The sequence below is a fragment of the Chelonia mydas genome, chromosome 8, assembly GCF_015237465.2.
Source record: "Chelonia mydas isolate rCheMyd1 chromosome 8, rCheMyd1.pri.v2, whole genome shotgun sequence".
Classification (NCBI taxonomy): Eukaryota; Metazoa; Chordata; order Testudines; family Cheloniidae; genus Chelonia; species Chelonia mydas.
The window spans coordinates 24,265,694-24,287,504 of NC_057854.1; the positions used below are offsets into that span (position 1 = coordinate 24,265,694).

Genomic DNA, 21,811 nt, shown 5'->3' on the forward strand with positions numbered 1-21,811 from the left:
CAGCAAAGACCACTCTAGACAAACATGTCACCTACCATTAAATGTGCATAAAGGTCTGGAAATCTTCCCCCCCCCCCCGCCCCAGCCCCGCTTTAAACTGATTTTCTACGGACTTCATCTACAATGTACATCTACCTATGCCTGTATACATATATCTGGACACACAAACACACTATACTGCCTCCTCGATATTTCCTAGCTCGCCTTCATTCATATTTATGCAGCTATTAAATATTGGATCAAAGGGGGAATGCTAACGCAGCTCGGTTGTATTTTTAGTGAAAGCGCCTTAAAATAGGGTGTTTTGTAAATTGCAAGTGTCATAAGATTCCAAGTGTAATCTCCCAGCCCCCCACTGTACACCCTCCCCCCGAAAATAATAATAAGGCTGCAGATTGTAGAAGGATTTGAGTCTGCAGCCAGAGAGAACGGGATTAGGGCGAGAGCTCTGGAAGTTAAATTGTGCTGCATATAAAAATATGGGCGGATTGGTCTCTAGATGAGAGCTTGGTACCACCTTCCTTTCTAAAATAAAATCTCTCTGGCATGAAGTCACAGCCTCTTTCACATCCGGTTTACCCTGGGACGTATTACTACTGTCTTGGTAAAGAGAAAGCTTTTGTTGTGTAGCTGCGGTCTGAATACTGGGGAAAGAAATTTGGGTGTTAAATCTCTCACACCGAAGCACCGGCAGAATCCATGATGGCTGAGACCGAATGACTGAGAAGCGGAGCCGGGGAAAGCAGCATAGCCTCAGCCGCTCTAAAGGCTCCTTACCTTCCAGCAGCCTTGATTTCTTGAGCGATTTTCTCTGGCAGACTTTTTCAGGAATTCTGCGAACCTGTGCCCAGAGGGGCTCTAGGTAAGAGCTGCTTATTTATCGCTAACGGACCATAGATCGCTCGGGTTTTTCTGGAATCACATCCAAGTATATAGGTGACCAATTTTTTTCCCCCTAGCAGGTACATTTCAATCCCCCCCTCCATTCTTCCCCCACCCCCCAACCCCAGGTTGAGAATCCGCAGCGATCGGTGGGCATTTTTACATGAACAGATCTGAAAATAGTCCCTTAGAAAAAACATTTTTCGGGGGTTGGGGTGGGGGGATGACTTTCTCAGGGAGAGGTGGGGAAAATACAAAAGTTGAAATGCAGGAAGGAAAACATGTCTAGATCTGAGCCTCAGAACAAGGCAAATCTCTCACCATGGATCAAGAAAGGCATTAAAATGCATCTTTTCCAATGGACGCTACTAAAATGATCAGAGATGTGTGGGTCTTTCTCCCATTTTGAATAGGAAAACTGAAGAATATTTAAAATAATGTCTGGGGTGGGGGTGGGCAGGTGAGGTTGGGGGAACTGGAATTGCCTAATGCTCTTTTAAACTGTATGTTTGCATTTGCTTTTTTAGGCTGATAGAAACTTTACTTCTCCAGCAATTATAATGTCTCTATGGTTTTATTTAAGGGGGGTGGTTGGGGAGCCCATCTGATCACAGAAGATAGTTGAGATTGATTCATTTTTGTTACACTGAGGAACCTTTTGCAAAAACAAAAGTTAACAGTAATAGGAGATGGTGATTTTGAGACTACAGATATTATCTTTATTATTATAGGGGGACATGATAACAGTGAAATTTAAAACGACTATCTCTATGGTTGTTTTCCTGTTACATCCAACTCACCTGTATCACATCCACCTAGATTAGCTCAAACCCACTGATTGTTTACCTTCTGATCATTTCACTATAAACACGTTAATTGTATTTCATTGCTCATCTGATGCTCTGTAATGGTATTTTATTGATTTAGATTGTCCCTGAGAGTGTGCAATGGATTGGGGTAGAATTATTTAAAGGTACAACGACAGGAACATATAGAGTGCTTCATTTTCTCAGATGTTTTAAATATTCCAATTCATTCCTCATTTTGACTCTTAGGGGAAAATAGAGGTTTTAGATTTTTGCTTTTTTAAAACTGATGAACGCTGGAAAGTCACTGGATTCCAGCACACAAAAATATAGAGACCTGCAGCAGCATCTAGCCAGCCACTTGAATGTTGAACATTGATTCCACAAATACCAGTGAAGTTTGTTTTTAAGCTTACTGGGGGAAAAATATGTAGGGTCTTCTCACTTTTTACTTTAATTACAATCTGTTTGGATTAAATCATAGGATAATAAATAAATAAATCAGGAGCTATTTGGAGAGGCATGAAAAAAGACTCTTTACGCAGAAACATTTCCTAGTGTCAGCCAGTGAGAATGGCTAGAGATTTAGAAGACGGTATGTAGGCATTTAGCACATGGTTTGATTAATAAAGTGTGTCCTTTAGCCTGACGGAAGTATTAGTGTGCATACTTAGCAGCAGATCGCAGAATGAGACTCCAAACATTACACTAGTTACACAATGATGCTTCAGTAAACAAGAGACTAGAAACAGGAATGTCTTTGAAGAAAGTTGTTTCCACAATACTCAGGTAAAGCACTTATAACCAGGGAAACTGCTCCACTCAGTCACTAGCAGAGATCCTAACTAACACATCTGCACTCAAGTAGGTAAAAAAAAGAGCAAGCAAAAAGCGATTATATTTGGTTATTCGCAGATATCATGAAAAACCTCGACATTGTTAACACAGGAGGATACTGAACAGTGGCCTTTTAAACCTACTCTGGGGCCAAGCACTTTAATTCAGTAATCCATTTTTTTTAAAGTTGAAAAGTAATATAATCAAGATTAAAAACCAATGGCCATGTATGTGTAAATAAACAGTAATATTTCCAAGTCCAGAAAAGGAAGGCAAAGAGGTGAATGGATGGGACATCATTTTTGTTTTTACTCTGAATGACGTGCCATAGCACTGTGAGGTCATTGACTGACATCAGATTATTTAGCTAAAGTTACTAGAGTCCTGTTGTGTTTTCCCAAATGACTGTTTTAATGCAAGGGTTGTTGATTGTTATTTATTTTCCTTTACAGCTTTCAGAGCCCATCATGAAGAGCATTCTAGCACTTTGTGACTGTCTTTGGGCCTGGACCCTGCTTTTGAATACACTGACTGGAAGAAGGTGGGGAAAAATATTTTAAAAGTTTTTTGTTTGTTTTTTTTTATAAAAAAAGACATTTGGAACTTTTACTTTGATATAAAGGCATAAGAAACAACTATCACATGCACTGGGCTCTACTAAGTGTATTGGAGGAAGTTAATCCTTGTTCAAATCCCAGCTAAATCTAAATAATGAAGAGTGAAAGTAAACTACAATTTGTTTACTTAACATCTTTATGCTAAGATTAAGAAAGTCTTCAGCAGAAACTATTTGAACCATATTCAAGCTAAATTATCAATTAAATACATATAAAATAATATATTGTCCCTTCTATTCAAAGATAAAGATTATGAGAGTTTATTCTATATTTCAATTGTGACTGTGAATCAAATAGAAAGGAAAGTGTAATTAAGGCATTTTATTTCAGTATTCTGGGCCAAATCCTGCTTTCACTGAAATCAGTGGCAAAACTCCCATTGGATTCTGGATTGGGTCCTAATTTGTTAATAAAACTGTTTTGTTCTTGCAAATCCTTAGTCATTAAAGTAGTTCTTCCTCATGAAACTGGCCCTTGCTGAGTGGTGAAGAAGGCTTACTTGCCTAAGAATTTGCAGGATGAGGCCCCACCACAGAACCTTGGGTTTGAAAGTATATGCTGTTTAATCTATCTGTTAAAAAAAAAACTTTGTGGAGAGTTAGCATTAGTGCTAGTACCATTCATGATCATACAATTATCTTATTTGATTACTAAACCTATGGGCTAAACTTGAGTATACTTGAAAAGGAAAGTATAATCCAAAATTCACTGGAGGGGGGATCTCAAATATATATTTTATTGTATTTTAAAACATTAAAATCCTATCTATAATCCTACCTAATGAATAAAGGTCATTATATTTTTCCACTGTCAATGATAAGCCTTAGAAAATATTTTGTACACACGTTTCTATGTCTTCTTTTACGTCTTTTATTCAGCAGCTCTAGAGAAATTTATCTCATGACCAACCAGAAAAGCTTAGATAGATACAAGAGGATAAAAAGGTCTATTTTGCATGAGTGTTTCTTCTAAAAAATAGAGATGTAAACAGTGTACGTATACAGTTTAACATATGTTTTGAACAAACAAGAAAGATTAAAAAAAAACTTGTTGAAAAATCTGTCTAAAAAGTGAGAATTTAAAGTATTCTTTGGGTATTTCATTTTGTTTTTTCATTTGCTAGTGTATTTTGGGAAATTATGTTTCACTGGAAATATATTAATTGTGTATATTCTAAAGTAAGAATTAAAATTCATTTGACTGCTTTTGAAAAATTATATGAAGTGTCACTATTATAATGACCTGTAGATGGAGTTAGTGTATAGTGTTTTATTGTACAGTGGTGTAATATGAAACCACAGTCACATAGAGTAACTTTGATATGTTTCTTGAAAATATACACACCCCACATTAAATATATCTGTTTATGAAGTCATTTTATCCAAAGCAACGTCACTTGCCTTTAATTCTAGTTTTTTGTTAAATCCTTGGCAAGTATAGTATTCTGATTAAATAAAATTTCTCTTATGTGGAAAGGTTACAGGTTTTCAATCAGATGGTTCCGTTCACAGAAAATAAAAATCAATGTTGGAGCTATTTTACCAAGAATGGTTTCCTGAGTTTGGATAATTTACAGTGGAAAAAATCACTGTTACTTGGAATTGATAATGTATTGTCTGTTACACTTGTGCAAACTGCTCATGTTATGCTGATATGTCGGTTAATTAAAACCAAAACACCACCCAACACATTTGCTTTTGGAAAAATAATGTGAAGAATAGATAAATGTACTTAAAATTCCACACCCAGAAATACAATTAATGACATAATTATGTTTTATCACATCCTCTCAGATTACATTGCCATTTGTCCATCACTCTTTCCCCTCCTTTACCCCCAGGGATACACATTTATTTATTCTCATCAACCTTACAAAAGTGTACTTTCTTCTACCTTAATCTTGATGACCTTCTGCTCTCCTTGAGATATGTATGCACAGCAGTTTGTTTACTGACAACGAGTGTTTATATAGAATTTAATCCAGAGAAGAGTCCTGTACCACAGCTCTATGTAATGCATTTGGGAATGGATCCTTTAAAATATAATGCATATGGGGGAAAAGTGTAATACACCAGCGTAATTTGTTAATTAACATGTAAGTAATATCTGAAAAGAGTCTGAAAATATTTACATCTGTGATTTATAATTTAAAATTATCAATTTAAAAAGGAACCCCATCATACTAGAAATATTTTATGTTTATGGTAGCTGAAAGGAAACATGCTAGAATTTATTAATAATTTTTCATTAGGAAAGGTATTTGTCATTTTATTCTATTAATTAAAAAGAGAACAGTAGATATCTTTGTTTAAACATTCCTACTAATAAAAGGAACATATGGCCCTCCAAACAATACATTAAATAAAATGGTGGTTAAAACCCTGTGAATATAGGTTCTGTTAGTTGTTTGAATCTGTAGTTTCCTTTATTCAAAACCTCTTTGGAAATTAACATAATAGTGATTTTTCTGTCCCATGGAACAGGTCATGCAAACAGATTCTTTCCTCCCCAACCCCCATTTTTATGTATCTGGGATGTACAAACAAGACTAAATTGATGAGGTTAAAAGAAATAATAGGGTTTTTTATAATTTCATCTTTTACATAACCATGACTTCCTTATAAAACAATCCAGGCTGGTTAGAACAACTAGGGCTGGCAGAATGCTGACCCCCTTTACTAATGTCCATATAGGAAACATGCTGGCCAAGAGTGTAATAGTTTTCAGCAAGATGATATCACCCTACAAAAGGTGTTCTGCATCATATTGGTTACCTGAATCAATAATAATATATGTGACAAAATTGTGTACTGGAAAGCAATTTGGGTTCAAGGGCCAAATTCCACTGGGTGGACACATGCTTAATGGGAGTTTCCCATGGTAATGGATGGAGTAAGGATTACAAGATTTGGTTTCAAGGCAACCATAATAGATGATTAAGGAGAATTAGCCATGACCTGTATTTGGCAAGGACTTTAGGTAGTTAAGAGACTGATTCTGATCTCATTTACACCTGTTTAATACCACATTAACTCCATTGAGTAGAATAGGCTTCATCCTGATGTACACCAGTTTAAGTGAGAATACAGTAATCAAGTTCAAAGACTTTGATTCTGCCATCCTTATTCAGACAAAACTTTCCACTGACTTCAGTGGGACTTCTGCCAGAATTAGGACTAAAGCACTAGGAAACTGGGAGGGAAGGTTTACAGAGAAATGTTTCCTTGTCGACACATAGCTTGATTACGCACTTGCATGGAATAATTGTAGTTATTCTTCTTATATAAATCTGCTAATGGAAAAAGGAAAGCAAAAATGTACCAGCATAAGAAAGAGATAAATATGTATGTCTGTTAACAACAATTTCATCATATTTTGTTCTGGCTCTGATCCAATAGTAAGTTCCGCACAGATGTCAGTTGGACTGCACGCATGTTTAGGAAGGACACATCTCTGTATTTTTAAATTTTCTCTTTATTTTAGCAAATATTATCAGTATTGAAATTCCATTCAGTCTTAATTTATTATGTATTTCTTTTCATCTGAGCCCTTGATAACCATTATAAATCTAACACATTATAATTTGCTGATAAATACAAATGTCATTGTGGAATATAAACTGAAAAATTATAGCCATTAATGAATAATGAAGTAAGAAATAAAGGACGCAAGTTTCACGTGGTTTCTATTTGTAAAAATGAACTGGCATTGACCTAAGCTTTTATTGCAAATGTGTTCTTTAAAAAGAAAATGTTTAAGAGAAAGGACCACGTAATGCACTACAATCTGGTATTATGGAAGAGATTTTGTCTCCATAAATCAGTATAAGCAAGATGAAACAGATTTTGTAGGGGTTTTGTAGATTTTGTTTTGTAGGGTTACTGGTAAATTGATGATTTATCATGTTAACTGCTCTCTGATTTCAGCTATGGACAAACTTCATTACAAGATGAAATTAAAGACAATACTACAGTGTTTACCAGAATACTGGATCGTCTGCTGGATGGTTATGATAACCGCCTAAGACCAGGATTGGGAGGTGTGTGATATTGTCATTTTGAAGGTTGCCCCTTAGAGCAAAATTAAGTTTAAAGTGATTGTTTTTACATTCATATTTGTTTTGTATGTTTATGCAACAATTTTGATATACAAGGCATTTTAGTAAAACATCCATCTGTATACACTCACACATACACACCTTTTAAATTATGACAAAATCTGTGGTTCTCAGTTCAACAAAACATTCCCTGAGTTTTGCATAAATGAGAAACAAAAAATTTGGCCCAGGACTTGACTAACTTCAGTGGGCTATAGATCAGGCCATAAAAGCCTGATCTCTTAAAACAAACAAAGAAACTCCCATTGATTTCGGTCATAACAGAATATGACCCCAAGGGCTAGATTCTGCCACCCATACTTATACAAATATCTCAGTAAAGTTTATAGGGTTTTGGCTAGGTAAGGGTATCAAGATTTGGCCCACCAGTCTTTGTAGTTACACAATGCCTATTACTTTTTCAGTTTAATGATCCAAGAGTTAAACTGCCATCCTTTCTTGTATAACGGTGTTAAGACTCTACATTTTTCTTTAGCAGGAAATACACTGTACCTAGAATCCACAAACAGAATAGGAAATCTGCATTCAAATTGATACTTGTTCCTGTTCTGCTATAACACACTGATCCATCATTCGGTCTTATATGATGGCTTTCCAAGGAAAAGGTTCTAAATGTACAGACATAAACTTGTTCTTTGCAATGATTTTGAACTGATGATCTTTGAGATGCCACAATTTGTTTTCCTTTCCACTCTCCAGGAAAAATATACCATTTAACTTGTTTCCCCTCATCTATTAGTTTCCAATAGAGTTCCAAACAGAAGTATTTATTGTAAAGAACATTTTTCTATAAAAAAGAATGAATATATTATCCACTAACCATGCAAAAAGAATCAGATATAAACAAGTAATTGCATTTAGTTTGTGTCTGTTAATTCTTCTGTTTTACCACAGTCCTTGAACAATGGGTCAAATTCATTGACTTCAGGGATGATTATCTTCAAACTTCAAGAACCACAGAAAGGAATGTATTGTTCTATATTAAGGATTTCAAATGTAATTTTGAAGCTAATAGGCAACAAAACAAGTAATCACTTTGTCCACTTGATGTACTAACATTTTGCCTGCTTTCATGTAAATCCTTGGATTAGTCTAGAAATAAATATTCCTTTATCCTTGACTAATACCACTTTAGATTTCAGTCAACTGCTATAGTAACTGCATATATCATAGAAGGCAATGAGAAAGGGAATATATCATAAAACCTGATATCAGATGATCCCCCCTCACCAATACAAATATTTGTGCAAATTCTTACTTGATTTTTGCACCTACCATGAGTTACTTTAAAATTTTCTAGAGTATGAACATAAATTGAAACAGGGAAAGAAAAAAGAAATACACTCCTTTTCTTTGTTGAAATTGTTAATGGGATAAGATAATCTTATAATAATTTATTTTAAATGCAATTTGTCAGAGGGTGAAACAACCAGATATTGCTAGTGGGTGAACCCTAGTTTGTTTGTGTACGTAGGTCTATATCCTCCAGTCCGGTTTGGAAACAATGCCAGTGACTACGGGCCTAATGGCATGAACAACTATGGGATGATCATTCCAGTGTAACTGGAGTCTTCCACTGGTATAGAGTCAGTATAGTACCTCCTACACCCGCTGCTAGTCCCCAGCTACTATATTAGCTCCTCTGAGTCATTCACAACTGGGTTGAGTTTGGACAGCCCTGAGTTTTCTCCAGCTTACACTGAGAGACCAGCCTGGCACAGAGCTGGCCTAGGATTCAGGTAGCACAAAACTAGCCAAGGATTTGGGCTATAGTATTTATTTATTTTGATGATGTAATATTTTTTAGTTGCGTGAATATCTTAACATCTCTACTCAAATGTATTTCTGAGAATGACTGAAGAATCCTGAAGACTATGATAAAGAAAAAACATAAGAACATAAGAATGGCCATACTGGGTCAGATCAAATGTCCATCTAGCCCAGTATCCTGTCTTCTGACAGTGGCCAATGCCAGGTGCCCCCGAGGGAATGAACAGAACAGGTAATCATCAAGTGATCCATCCCTTATCTCTCATTCCCAGCTTCTGGCAAACAGAGGCTAGGGACATCATCCCTGCCCATCCTGGCTAATAGCCATTGATAGACCTATCCTCCATGAATTTATCTAGTTCTTTTTTGAACCCTGTTAAAGTCTTGGCCTTCACAGCATCCTCTGGCAAGGAGTTCCACAGGTTGACTGTGCGTTGTTTGAAAACATCTTTAAATAAGTCCAAAATATACTATAATTGTGGGCAATAAGTTGTATGTTTCAAGCAAAAAGTAATACAGTAATATCTTCCACTGCACTGCATATTCATCGGGGAGCTAGGATAAAGACTGGAGCACTGGCATGATGTGAGCGGTAGAGCTGCTGGATTTTGTACCAATTAGAGTTTTTTTCAGTATTTGTGGCTTCATTCCTAAGTCCCACCTTGTGTTGGAAACTTTCCTTTATTCAATCTTCTTCTGGGATCTCCCTTTCATGGAAAACCTAAACAGCACATATGCTGATTTAATGTAGGATATGGAGATTATAATTGACAACCTTGGTAAGGCCACACATAAAGTAGAGTGTACAGCTTTGAGCACTTTGACATTTTAAAAAAGGTTGATAAGTTAGAAAGAATTAAAAATATTGGAGCAGATGACCCATGAAGTTAAATCACGGTAGCCAAATATGCACATAATAGAAAAAAATGGCAACATGGATATGATTTCTAAAAAGCAGCTCTACATTTTGCACTTGCAATTTCCAGGTTGTAAATAATTGTGGTACAAAATGAAGAGAGAGAAGGTGGGTGAGTTAATATCTTTTATTGGACCTATTTCTGTGGGTGACAGAGACAAGCTTTCGAGCCACACAATCATTTAGATGTCTGCCTCTCTGACATCTACAGTAAATAGCAGCTGTTTTATGTCAACGAACTTGGACATAAAACTACTTTTGCAGTTATTTGTGCCTGGAAAAAACTGCAAACACAAAAGGAAGGTCAGGGGAGACTACATTCAAGATCAGCCTAGTGAATGTCTATAAGTATATGAGGGGTAATAATTTATTGGAAGTGATGGGGCAAGGAATTGTATGGAGGAGTAACAGACTGGAAAAGGGAAAATCAACTTAGACATTAGGAAAAAAATTAAGAGGGAAATCAGTAAGATAATAGAATCATTTACTAAGGGAACTAGCTGAGCCCCATCACTAAACATGTTCAGAAGCAGACTAAATACAACAAATTGGTTCCTATGATCCTTTCACCTGCATGGTGTAAAACAGATCAAAGGTACACAGATAGCAATGGTAGGGAGGCAACATATGGACTGGAAGTGAAGCCTTGCCCTTAAGTGCCCAGTAATCCATCTGCCTGACCAATAAAATTTTTAGGTTCTGTGGTAATTTGAGTGGAGTGGATAACTGTCTGTGGGGATAGAGACAGGGAGTAGCTGCTTTAAGTGCCACTAGAGAAACCTCAGATTTTCCAGGAGGAATGAATGGTCCATTAATTTCTGATCTGGGGCTACTGAACACGGAGTCTGAGGCTGTGGACAGTTGACAGTTTTGGACTGGGCAGCAAGGCCACAGACTGGGCTGTGCCAGTAGTGGAAAGGGGAGACTAGGTTGGTATGCAGAGGGCCAGGCATTCTTCACAGATGCCCTGAGATCTATAGGGTGAGACCACATTCACCTATAGGGTTTTAGGCTGCTCCTTCCGCGTATGCGTGCATTCTTCCCTGCCGCTTGACGGATTCACTGGGCTCTGTGACATTTCAGCCTGGCACAATTGTAAAAGTAACATGTCCCCTTCATAAGGTCTTCCATGGAAGAAGACATTAGTGGATTGTACAAAACAATCTTGCAGAAGTATGGGAAGAAGAAGAGTGGGTTTGACTGGAAGATCTAGCCTGATATCCCTTATGGAGTCCGATCTTTGTAGTTATTGCTCAAACATATATTAGAGATCCCATGTGGGTTACTGTTGCTCGAGTTCTATTCTATCCTTACTTTAGTCTACACTTCTTTATGTAGCAAAATTATTTTGTATTTGTTTCATGCAATGGGTAAAAGTTATTTTGTTGATTATTGTTTTGAGGCTCTAGTAAGAGTTATTGGGTCTAGATTATATGCTTGAGCTTCCTGAACACTAGCTAGGTATAATTACTGTAAAACCATATATGTGGACATGGATACTGCAAAGCATTCTGTGACTCTGAGAGCTCCCCTATCCCAGGACAAATTATTTTCACAATGTACATGATGTCTAGAGTATAAGCAATGACAATAAACTTTCCAAATACAGTTTGATAATAATGTTGTCAGTAAATATTCACGTTAGAGATCAGGGCAACCTATAGTAATTGGATCTGAACTCACCCACAGTTTTGGTTTAGGCCATATCTGAGTGTGAAACTGTGGTCTCGATCCATAGATGTAGAGGCCAGAAGCGACCAGTGTGATCATCTAGTCCAGTGGTGGGCAATCTGCTGTGGGCCACTAGACAGTTTGTTTACACTTGCATGGCCACCCGCAGCTCCCAGTGGCTGCAGTTCACCGTTCCCAGCCAATCGGAACTGCGGGAAGCGGCGGCCAGCACGTCCCTGTGGCCCACTCTTACTCATATTGAGAAGTCCAATTAAAATTATTTGGTGCCACTAAACGTGAATAAGGGTGGAAGAATCCATCCCTCTGATCCTTCCATTGTCTATATCTTTCAATAAAAAAAATGCTGAGAATTATTCTGATCCTTGTCCTTCCCTATGTCCGAAAAATGCCTCAATGGGTTTGATGATCTATCAATGCTTTATATTTTGGTCTAAGTCACAACCTTGGCATGCAATGTGCCAAGGATTTGTTTGGAAGCTGTTAATTAATCTTCCACTTCTTGAGAATAATCTTGCAATCATTCATTCTCTAGTGAATTGCAAAGTTATATTGCTGTTAAAAATATCAGTTACATAATTCTCAAAGGAAGTGGGACATTTTCTGTGTATGCGTGTAACATAGTAGGCTTACTTCCTGTTTGCACAATGTTCATTTTTCATTTATTTCTCTATTTATGAGCCTATCATAAGCCCAGAAAGTAATGAAATTCCTGATAAGCTAAAACAAAGTATTTTACTTCCATATCTGTTTGTATTTGAGCCAGAAACTTATTTTACTCATTACTTTTAGGGTTTACATTGGTTTCATCTCTATATCATTAGTAAAACAACTGCTCCAGTTGCAGTTATGTTATACTGGATGATGTTTGTTTATATCTTCTGGGCCACATCCTCAGCTAGTGTACACTAGTTTACATCTGGTGAGGTTCTGGTCCAATGTCTATTTACATGTGTTCTGCCATCAGGCAGAGGCCCTTTTGAGTGTTCTGATATCTAAGACCAGCACTGAAATGTACAGCATATAATGAATTACAGTTGGTTTTAATAGTTTGCTGAGCAATAATCATCTGAGCTCTAACTCTCTGGTGTCTTAATTTTCTTTTGGACGGTTCCCTTGGTGTAAATGTAATTTTAATCCAGTGAGTCAAATCCTTGAAGATTCCCTTTTGTAATGGCATCCTCACATGGATTAGAGCTAGCATAACAGTTCCTTCACTACCTCATCCCACTTCCTGGAAGTAGGGGTTATGGTCGGGACACTGGGGCATGTCAGAATATCTTTATAGACATTTGATCTATAGAATAGTTTGTGGCCAACAACTAAAGGTATTATAATGCTGGGAACCTTTTCAGTGATGTTTTAATGCATAATGTGGAATCTGAATCTTCTTTTGCTGCCGGCTGTTTTATCTTCAGCTCATAAACTTTATTTGGTAAGAGGTAGAGGCTGGAAGTGGGAACAGTCTCCATCCAAGTTGAATATGTCTTGTAATAACCATGTACTTCTTCCAGTGGTTGAGGTTAAGTTAACCACTGTGCACTTCTTTAAGATTAAGCCAAAAGCCAGTTAGAGTCAAGGGAGTCCTTAAATTTATTTAAGACAATTAAATTGCTTGCAGATCATGTTGATAAGGGCACAAATCCATTACACTGGGTGGTTAATGAGGACATTTCACCATCCAAATGCTTTTGTCAATGGAGTCACTGTAGTATTACATGTTACTCAGTCCTGATTATAAAAGTCTTAGAATTCAAAAGACATAAGGAAATTAATCTACAGCTGTAATATTATGCTTTGTGTGACTAAGAATAGCACATGGAAATTTCAGTCTTTAATTTCTTTAAAGAAATGTTTGAGATTGACTTTTCTGCTATTTAAATTCTCTGCTGACTTCCTAAAAAGATGCAATAACATTGTTTGTTACATTAGCTGTGATGATGTATTACATCACAACTAATATTACATTTTGATAATTAACCACTAAAAATGTGTGGCTATTTTAAAATAAGATTTTAAATATTTAGAAGTTTTAGATATTTTCAATTAATATAAATAAAATTAACGTGCACAGCTATTGCTTTCTCTTCATAACTTTTGGTTTCGTGTATACAGATTTTGTGCTTTGTTAATGCTACTGTTTTTATTGTTGAACATGAGTTTATTTTTGCTACTGTCCTATCCCAGGTGCAATAAATTACATTTATTAAAGAGTTAGTCTACCAGAGTTCAACAAAATGAAATCCGTTTGAACTTGAAGAGCGGTCTCTTAAATCAATAATTTCTCTATTATATTGTTTTACAACTTTGAAGGAATATGTGTATAATGTAAAATGTATGTGATATCTATATAAAATGTTACAGTGTGTCAATGAACAGGATGTGGGTGGCCAGCTCAGCGGTTAGAGCAAGAGTCAGCGTTCAGGAATTGGTGCCAAGGGTTAGGATCAGGTTACCTGGGTCCTAAGCTGGGGCAGGAACTATTGCAACCATGGGCACATGCTTTGAGCAGCTGCTCAACTGTTGCTGCTGCTGGGCTTAAGGGCCGGTCTGCCGACTCTTCAATCAATCAGACTGTGTAGCCAATCAGGCAGTCTACTACAGGCCAGCTGCACTTGTTAGGTTGCCCAGAGATTGCCTCTGCTGCAGGCCCTGATTCCTGACACAAAGCCCTGTGACAAATGTCCTTTATCATGGACCTTTGATTACCTCTCTTGCTCTGTGTCTAATTAATCTATTTTCTCTGGGACTACTTCTAATATTCCAGGCCTCTCAACAACTGACATTTTACAACTGTCATTTTATTTGAAATCTGAGAAATGTATTCTTCCTTCTTCTACATTTGGAAATTCCCCCCAAAACTCATTGGCTGGAGGTCAAGAATAGGCAATATTTAGAACTGAATATAGATTCATAGTTTCCAAGGCAGAAAGGGACCATTGTGATCATCTCATCTGACTTCCTGTACAGCACAGTCCATAGAATTTCCCCAAAATAATTCCTAGAGCATAACTTTTAGAAAAACATCCAATCTTAATTTAAACATTGCCAGAGATGGAGACTCCACTAGACACACACAGACACAGACACACACACAGTTTATGTAAATTTTAGAGGTTTCTAAGTTATTATTAATCTTTTTTGTCTCCCTTAGAGGCCTATATAGCTGTTCTCATGATCCAAAGGGAACCTGGCAGTAGGGATGTTGAATGGATTCAAACAGCACTGCCAATAACAACTTAAACAAAAATCTAAAACGTTGAAAAAACAGCTGTTTAAAATATGAGGCACATACAGAACCCATGAAGATGTGGTATAATGGTTTAATTGGCATTTGTTTGGAATGGCTTGCATGGCTCACACTTGTCTTTTGCACTCATGAGTAATGCAGCCACCTCAAACCCCTGCTGATAAAAATACCTTTATATCACATAATACTGTATTTGCTCTGTCTTTTTCTCTCTCTGTCTCTGTGTATTATATAAATATGTAACGTACATGCATATACATAAAAGACAAACAGTGGGTTAATTAATGTAAAACTTCATATGGACACATAAGATAAGTTTTGAGTCCAATATTAGCTATTGAGTACTCTTTATACTGTTGAAACAAGCAGGTGTATTAGTCAAAGGTTCATTTAAAGAGTTAATTAACAGCAGAACTATGACCTGTCTGCAAAGAGATTTCAACACCTGGCATAAAAACTCATGTCTCAAAAAAGCTGTACTGTGACAGCGCATTGAAAAAAGGGTTGCTGGAAATATTAACTGTGAAATTACATCTATAAGCAGTAAATTATCGAGCCCACATTGTAGACCAATTTTAGAATAGCTAATCAAAGCCAATAAATTTTCTATTCGGGTGAGAGTTGTGGTGGTTAGATCTAATGAGGGCTGTTGATAGACACTCACTGTCCTAATTTCCTGCTTCATCAGAGCGTGTAACTGAAGTGAAGACTGACATCTTCGTCACCAGCTTTGGGCCTGTTTCCGACCACGATATGGTAAGTGCCATTCTATATTGTTACAGTAATAATTTTTAGGGGGGGTTCTATAATAACATGATACCTAACTTTCATTTTTTATATATATTTTGGTTCCAAAATAATGTCAGCTTTTACACTTTACCATAATTGTTAGCTATGACTACATTTAAGTGCCCTTAAATTAGCAACCTCTGTGACTTTAATAATGGGTTTATAACAGGCAATATTCCTGGACCATACTATAGAATTCCTCTCATACTTAATCATTTTGAATGGATCAGTACCCTTGAGAGAATGATCACTCAGTCCAAATTGGCACACCGCTGATCCAATTGTCAGAAAAGATCATTATTTTAAAGCATGATAAACACTTAAGCCTATAGTCTGAGGCCCAGGCTGTAGAACCCATGTTTTTAAATTAAACCCTGCTGATCAATTGGAAGTGAATTTCCTAGATATTGGCTGGTCAAAGAAGATTAATGATGAGAATCTGAATCATTCCTTTATGGTATGGATATCAAAGCCTAATTGCTGCATAATCACTAGGGAGTCACATGTTCAGAAACCTCTAGCACAGCTGCTGTAGGTGCTGGCCTTAAATTTAAAAAATGATGTAAAAACAGGGGTAAGTTCCTTTACTTTTTTGCATATAAATGGAACCATGTTCCCTTTCACATGTGAAGGGGCACTATTGAGAAGCCTTGGTCTGATGTATGGCTACTAAACCTTGCTATATCCTCACCATCTGTATAAAAATGAGTACTGGAAATATCCTAATAAAGTAGGCTTTTATTTTTTCCTATTTAAATTAATCATCTAGCTAATCGAAACACCAATGGAACTGGAAGAGAAAAATATAAGTGGAGGAACTAACACATCAAAGTAACTGATTCCTTTGGGTGTGTAAATTGCTGGGTGTATAAATTAGACCAGTCTCCAAAGTTACAGCTGCACTTACACAGCAGTTAATTGAGGTTCTAGCTGAACAACGTAGCATTCCATGATGGGATTATAGATAAAGTGTTTCTCCAAAAATTAGTTATTTTTCATGTGCCACTTTTTGGTACTTTGCCCAATACCACCATTCTAATGTTGCTCGAAGGGGATGATAGCATTTACACATTACAACTGGTTTGAAAACTGCAACAGATAGTTCTTTTAGGATGATATTAAAGCAGGCAGATGTGTCAGTGTGTTGGGCTGCACAAACTAGTTGACTGCCCCTTTAGATGCTCAGTCCTTTCCAGTGAAAGGTAATTCAGAAGAATGGGTTGATCAAGTGACCCATGTTCTCAGTGCACAAGCACTAAGATGGGAAGCAGCTCCTTTCTAGTGGAGAGTGGGGCATACCTGTACAAAGGCTGCTTGTATTGAGTGGATAACTCTAAAGCCGAAATAATAATTCAAAGCAAGTAATGCATTTGGTGAGTTTTGCCTTTCTTCCACTTGCATATAAATTGCAAACAGATTGTGAAATTCTTACATTTATTTGTTATTTGAAATTAGAAGTAAATTACTTCAATGGCAATTTCGTGGACTGCAATTTGTTTAATCCTACTATTAGTCACAGTTTGCACTCTGTTGATAAATTAGATAAGTCGCTTCAAGTTGCTTCTCTTCCCTGATTGGCTAATTGATATAACCAGCCAACACAAGGCAACCCAAGTATTTTTTTAAATACTAGTATGAAATTTGAAATTAATCTTCAGTAAATAGTTAGGCTTTTAAACTAAAAATGTAGCAGTTTAGATTTCAAAAGTGATTTAGGATGCCTCCATTTTTGAGTGCTCAATATGGGACACCTTAAAGGGGCCTCACTTTCAGAAGGTGGCTGCCCAGCACATTCTGAAAATTGGGATCCTTTAAAATCTCTCAGGTTCAGCACCCCAAATCACTAGCCACTTTTGAAAATCTTAGCTGCTTTTGGCAAGTTGGTTCAGATGTTCACAGGAAGCAAACATTAAAGGATAATGAACATGATTCAATCAAAAATCATTTTAAAATTAGAATGAATATTTATGAACATTTTCCCCACCTATTTGCTTGGATAGACTATTGTCTGAATGTGGGTAGCCAGTTTCATTGTGGAATTCCAGCAGTGGATGCCACCCTGTTGAGCAATACATTTGGGGATCTTCTCATGGCATAAACTTAAGATCGAGACAGCTTGTAGGCTTATTGATATATATATAGGACTATGCCAAAGCTGGACTTTCTGTGTTACTAAGATTTGGTTGATTCAAGTGATTTAATTATTGAATACAAGTTGAAGCTAATTTGACACTTGATACATGTCTATCTTTATGTGACACTTGGCATTTGGGTAAAAATATAATACTAGAACCTAACATCATCTATTTTCAAAATTAAGCATAGGTGTATATTAAAACAAAGAACTAATATATCAGCATCAATATATCTGAATTTATGTGGCACGAGGAACCACGAGGTATGAAAAATAGGAGAGTTCCTAAAAATAATTTTATAAACATACACCACATTCTTAATTTTCACTACACTAATCTTGGGCAAAGACATGCATTGATTTGTTAATAAAATGAAATTTTACAGTAGAGGCTTAGAGTTTATGAACCAGTATCACATAGGCAGGTGTATTTTAATGTTTAAGGAATTGTTGCTAGTTATGTCACCTATTGCTCATCTACCTTTCAGGAATCCAGTAATATCTGTGTAGCCTGTTGACACCGACCCTACTACTCCCTCTTAGAAACACCTAATACTAAATTTGTGTACTAAGTAAAATGAATATGGAAAAAGAAAGAGAGATGGAACACATAGCATGTGGTTACCATCACCCCAGTCATTTTCCTTCTATGGTCTGTCTCTCTTTCCCCAAACCTTCCATGGTTTTTTAGATGCGAAGCTCCGCAGGGCAGAAATTCTGTCTTCCTATATATTTCTATAGCAACTAGCACAATGGGGCCTGGCCTTTGGGTGCTCCTGCAATATACGTAAAATAATAACAGTACAAACAAACAAATAATAATAAATAATAGCCAGAGAGAGGCAGCAGATAGGATTAGGAAAACACAGAAAATATTAAATCATTTATTTTCTGGGCTTTACAGGCCTCCCCGAAAGCAACAACCCTAAAATATTTGGCAATTATGTGAATTATTGTGTGGATACAAAGGGTTAATTTATTTTTCTCTGATTACATTCCCATTAATGTAAATGTGACCAATTCTAGCTATGAATGGTGCAGTCTGATTCTTGTCTGGCTTGTTTAACTACATATTTACTAGAACTACAGCAAGGAGTTTTGGGAACTCTATTTTCCTGCTCTGTTAAGTCATGTCCCGTGCCACAGAAATCACACCCATTCTGGTGAGAAGATCTGACCATTTGATGTTAAAACTGGCTTTCTGATAGCTTTCATCTGAGAAGAATAGCTAACCCTAATGAAGTGTGAGCATAGCCAAAGCATGTTCATTTTTAAATGTCAGTGAATGCTCTGGGAAAAGGTTTTGCGGGGTAGAGGAGCCTACAGTCAGGAAGGGCAGAGTGCCTGACTAGATCCATAAATACTTCCTCTCTGCTTTTGTTCCTCTTCCATCAAATTATTTGGTCACACAACTGATCTTCTCTCAACTTCAGATCCCCCTGCACCAATATCCAGTGACTGATTGAGCTCCTTAGTCTCCTCCTTCCAAACTTTCATGTCATCCCATTGTATTCCCTTTCCTCAGTATCAGATGCGGGTGAACAATTGCTTCTATGCTGCAAGGCTGTCATTTCCTGTGTTTATCTTTCACCATGCTTTTGAGTAGGAGGAAGTTTTGGGTAGAGCTCGGAGAACATGATGAAAGCCCAGCAATCTCCTGTCACCTGCTGCTCATAAGCCACCGAGCCCTCTCACCTCTGCTTTGGTACAAACATTGGTGTGAAATCCTGACCCCACTGAAGTCAGTGGCAAAAGTCCCATTGACTTAAGTGGTTCCTCATGTGGGCCTTGATCCAGCAAAACCCTTTAGCACGTACTTAACTAGAAGCATGTGAGTAGTCCCATTGAAGCCAAATAATCCTGCCCCCAGTTGTGGGATGGAGTAGGAGTCACTAGGTGATTGAAAACAATAAAAATACTAATGTGATTAGAATTAAGCACATGCTAAAATGGCTTGCTGGATCAGGGCTTAAAGAAACATTTAGCCACATGTGACTAAACCATTTGACTATGTGCAAGGAATTTGATTATGAATATCATACCAAGATAACAGATGAAGCACAAAGACATACTGTAACCTTTCCCGTCTAAATAGCCTGTAATGCAGTTGATAGTTTACTGATTAGAAAACATCTCACAATGGTTTCTGCTCCATGAAATACTAACATTTGTTAAAAATAAATGGAGGAGTAAAGGTGGTCTGGTATGTGGGAATCTGGTGTGGAACCTAATTTCTTCCATTATTCTTTCCAGAATGTCTGTCTTTCCTGATTGTATTCTTGGATAGATGTGTAGTTCTGTTACTTGTATGTGTAATATATGTCTATATATTTTCAGTGATGGCAGGGCCATTTTCCTTCATGGTTTGCCATTGGTTCTTTATCAAAAAGTCTAAGGGGAGACCCAGTCTTCAGCCAAAAACAATGGATGATTGCACAGTGTAATTTTAAATCGCAGTGTTTTTCAATAGCTTCATAATAATCACAGCATCATAGCAGTTACAGATGGAAGAGACGTTTAAATTCACATAGTTTAGCCTCATGTCGTACACGATTATTTCCTAAAAAATAATTATCATACTTAATCATCATACTTCATCAATTATGTGATTTATTGTGTGGATACAAAGGGTTAATTTATTTTTGCAGTGCATTTTTCAAATATGTCCTTTTAGCCATTATTATTTCTAATATTAAATCTTTTCTATCATTCCCTGTTGGAAACTATTCCATGATTTTATATATCTTACTGTCTGATATATATATTTTTATATATTACAACTGTTTTGCAATTTCATCCTATTGCTTCTGGTTATGCTGCTTTGTGCCATGATAAAAAAAAATTTCATTACTTAATGAGCAATGGTTACTGTCAAGGATGAATTCTCCTCTCATTGACACTGATATAAATCAGGAGTAATATCCTACTTTCAAACTATTGTAAATGAGGAGAGAATCAGGTGTCCTGTCCCATCCCCCATCTCCTCAATTGTTGTCTAGGCAAGCTACAAGTTTGGTTCAAATCTTCCCTTGACTTCTCTCTGTACAGTCCAGTGATTCTGTGCACTGAGCTCTTGCACACTTTCTTCATAAATCATTTCTGCCATAATTTTCAGTGATTTCTTGAACTCCCCCACAACTTGGCTACATAGGGCTAGAATTGAAGGCAATATTCCAGGTGCAGTCTCACAAAGGTTTATTTTATAGCAAAAGACAAATAGTTTCCAACTCTATTACATAATGCTTCAGCATATGCAGTCAAAATATCATATCTATTGTAAACTCATATATTACTTGCTGTCCATAATGTTTTCTAAGTTTCTTCCTAACATTTGTTTAGTTTAAATGAGTACCAAAGCTGTAACCATCTTAATAACAACCTTTAGACATGCTATACTGGTCTCATAATCTTGCTCTTACAAAAATGCTAAACGTTTATCTGTCAAACACTTGTATGGAAAAATATGACATCTTGAGAGTTTTCCTGTTGTATGAATTGCTCTAGGAATATACAATAGATGTATTTTTCCGTCAAAGTTGGAGAGATGAGAGACTAAAATTCAAAGGACCCATGACAGTCCTCCGGCTAAATAATTTAATGGCCAGCAAGATTTGGACACCTGATACTTTTTTCCACAATGGAAAGAAATCAGTGGCTCACAACATGACGATGCCGAACAAACTACTACGAATTACAGAGGATGGGACACTGCTGTATACAATGAGGTAAGAATAAGAATACAGCATTTTTTCATTTCACTTGAAATTACTACTTTTTACAGTACAATTTCCTCAAACAGAATGGAGAAATATGTCTTTTTGAAGATAATTGTATATTTGAATATTAGACTTATTAATTATTTTCACAATAGGCCATATAATAATTGACTTAAATTCAGGAGTTTACAATATAATCTTTTTTCTCATGCTATACCATGGCCATTTTTACGTTCTCTGCTGTGATTTTGAAAGGCACCTAAGGGAATTAGGCCTACAGCATCAACT

General features: G+C 36.7%; 1 protein-coding gene across 1 annotated transcript in view; it reads left to right on the forward strand.

Moving 5' to 3' along the window:
• The first annotated feature begins 386 nt into the window (after positions 1–386).
• The window catches only part of GABRA1 (gamma-aminobutyric acid type A receptor subunit alpha1), a 55,856-nt gene continuing 34,431 nt past the window's right edge, over positions 387–21,811 (forward strand). The window contains exons 1-5 of the mRNA XM_007071444.3: positions 387–862; positions 2,978–3,066; positions 7,069–7,181; positions 15,573–15,640; positions 21,312–21,532. Coding sequence (XP_007071506.1) covers positions 2,993–3,066; positions 7,069–7,181; positions 15,573–15,640; positions 21,312–21,532 — 476 coding nt within the window. The 5' untranslated portion in view covers positions 387–862; positions 2,978–2,992. The remainder of the gene's footprint in view (positions 863–2,977; positions 3,067–7,068; positions 7,182–15,572; positions 15,641–21,311; positions 21,533–21,811) is intronic.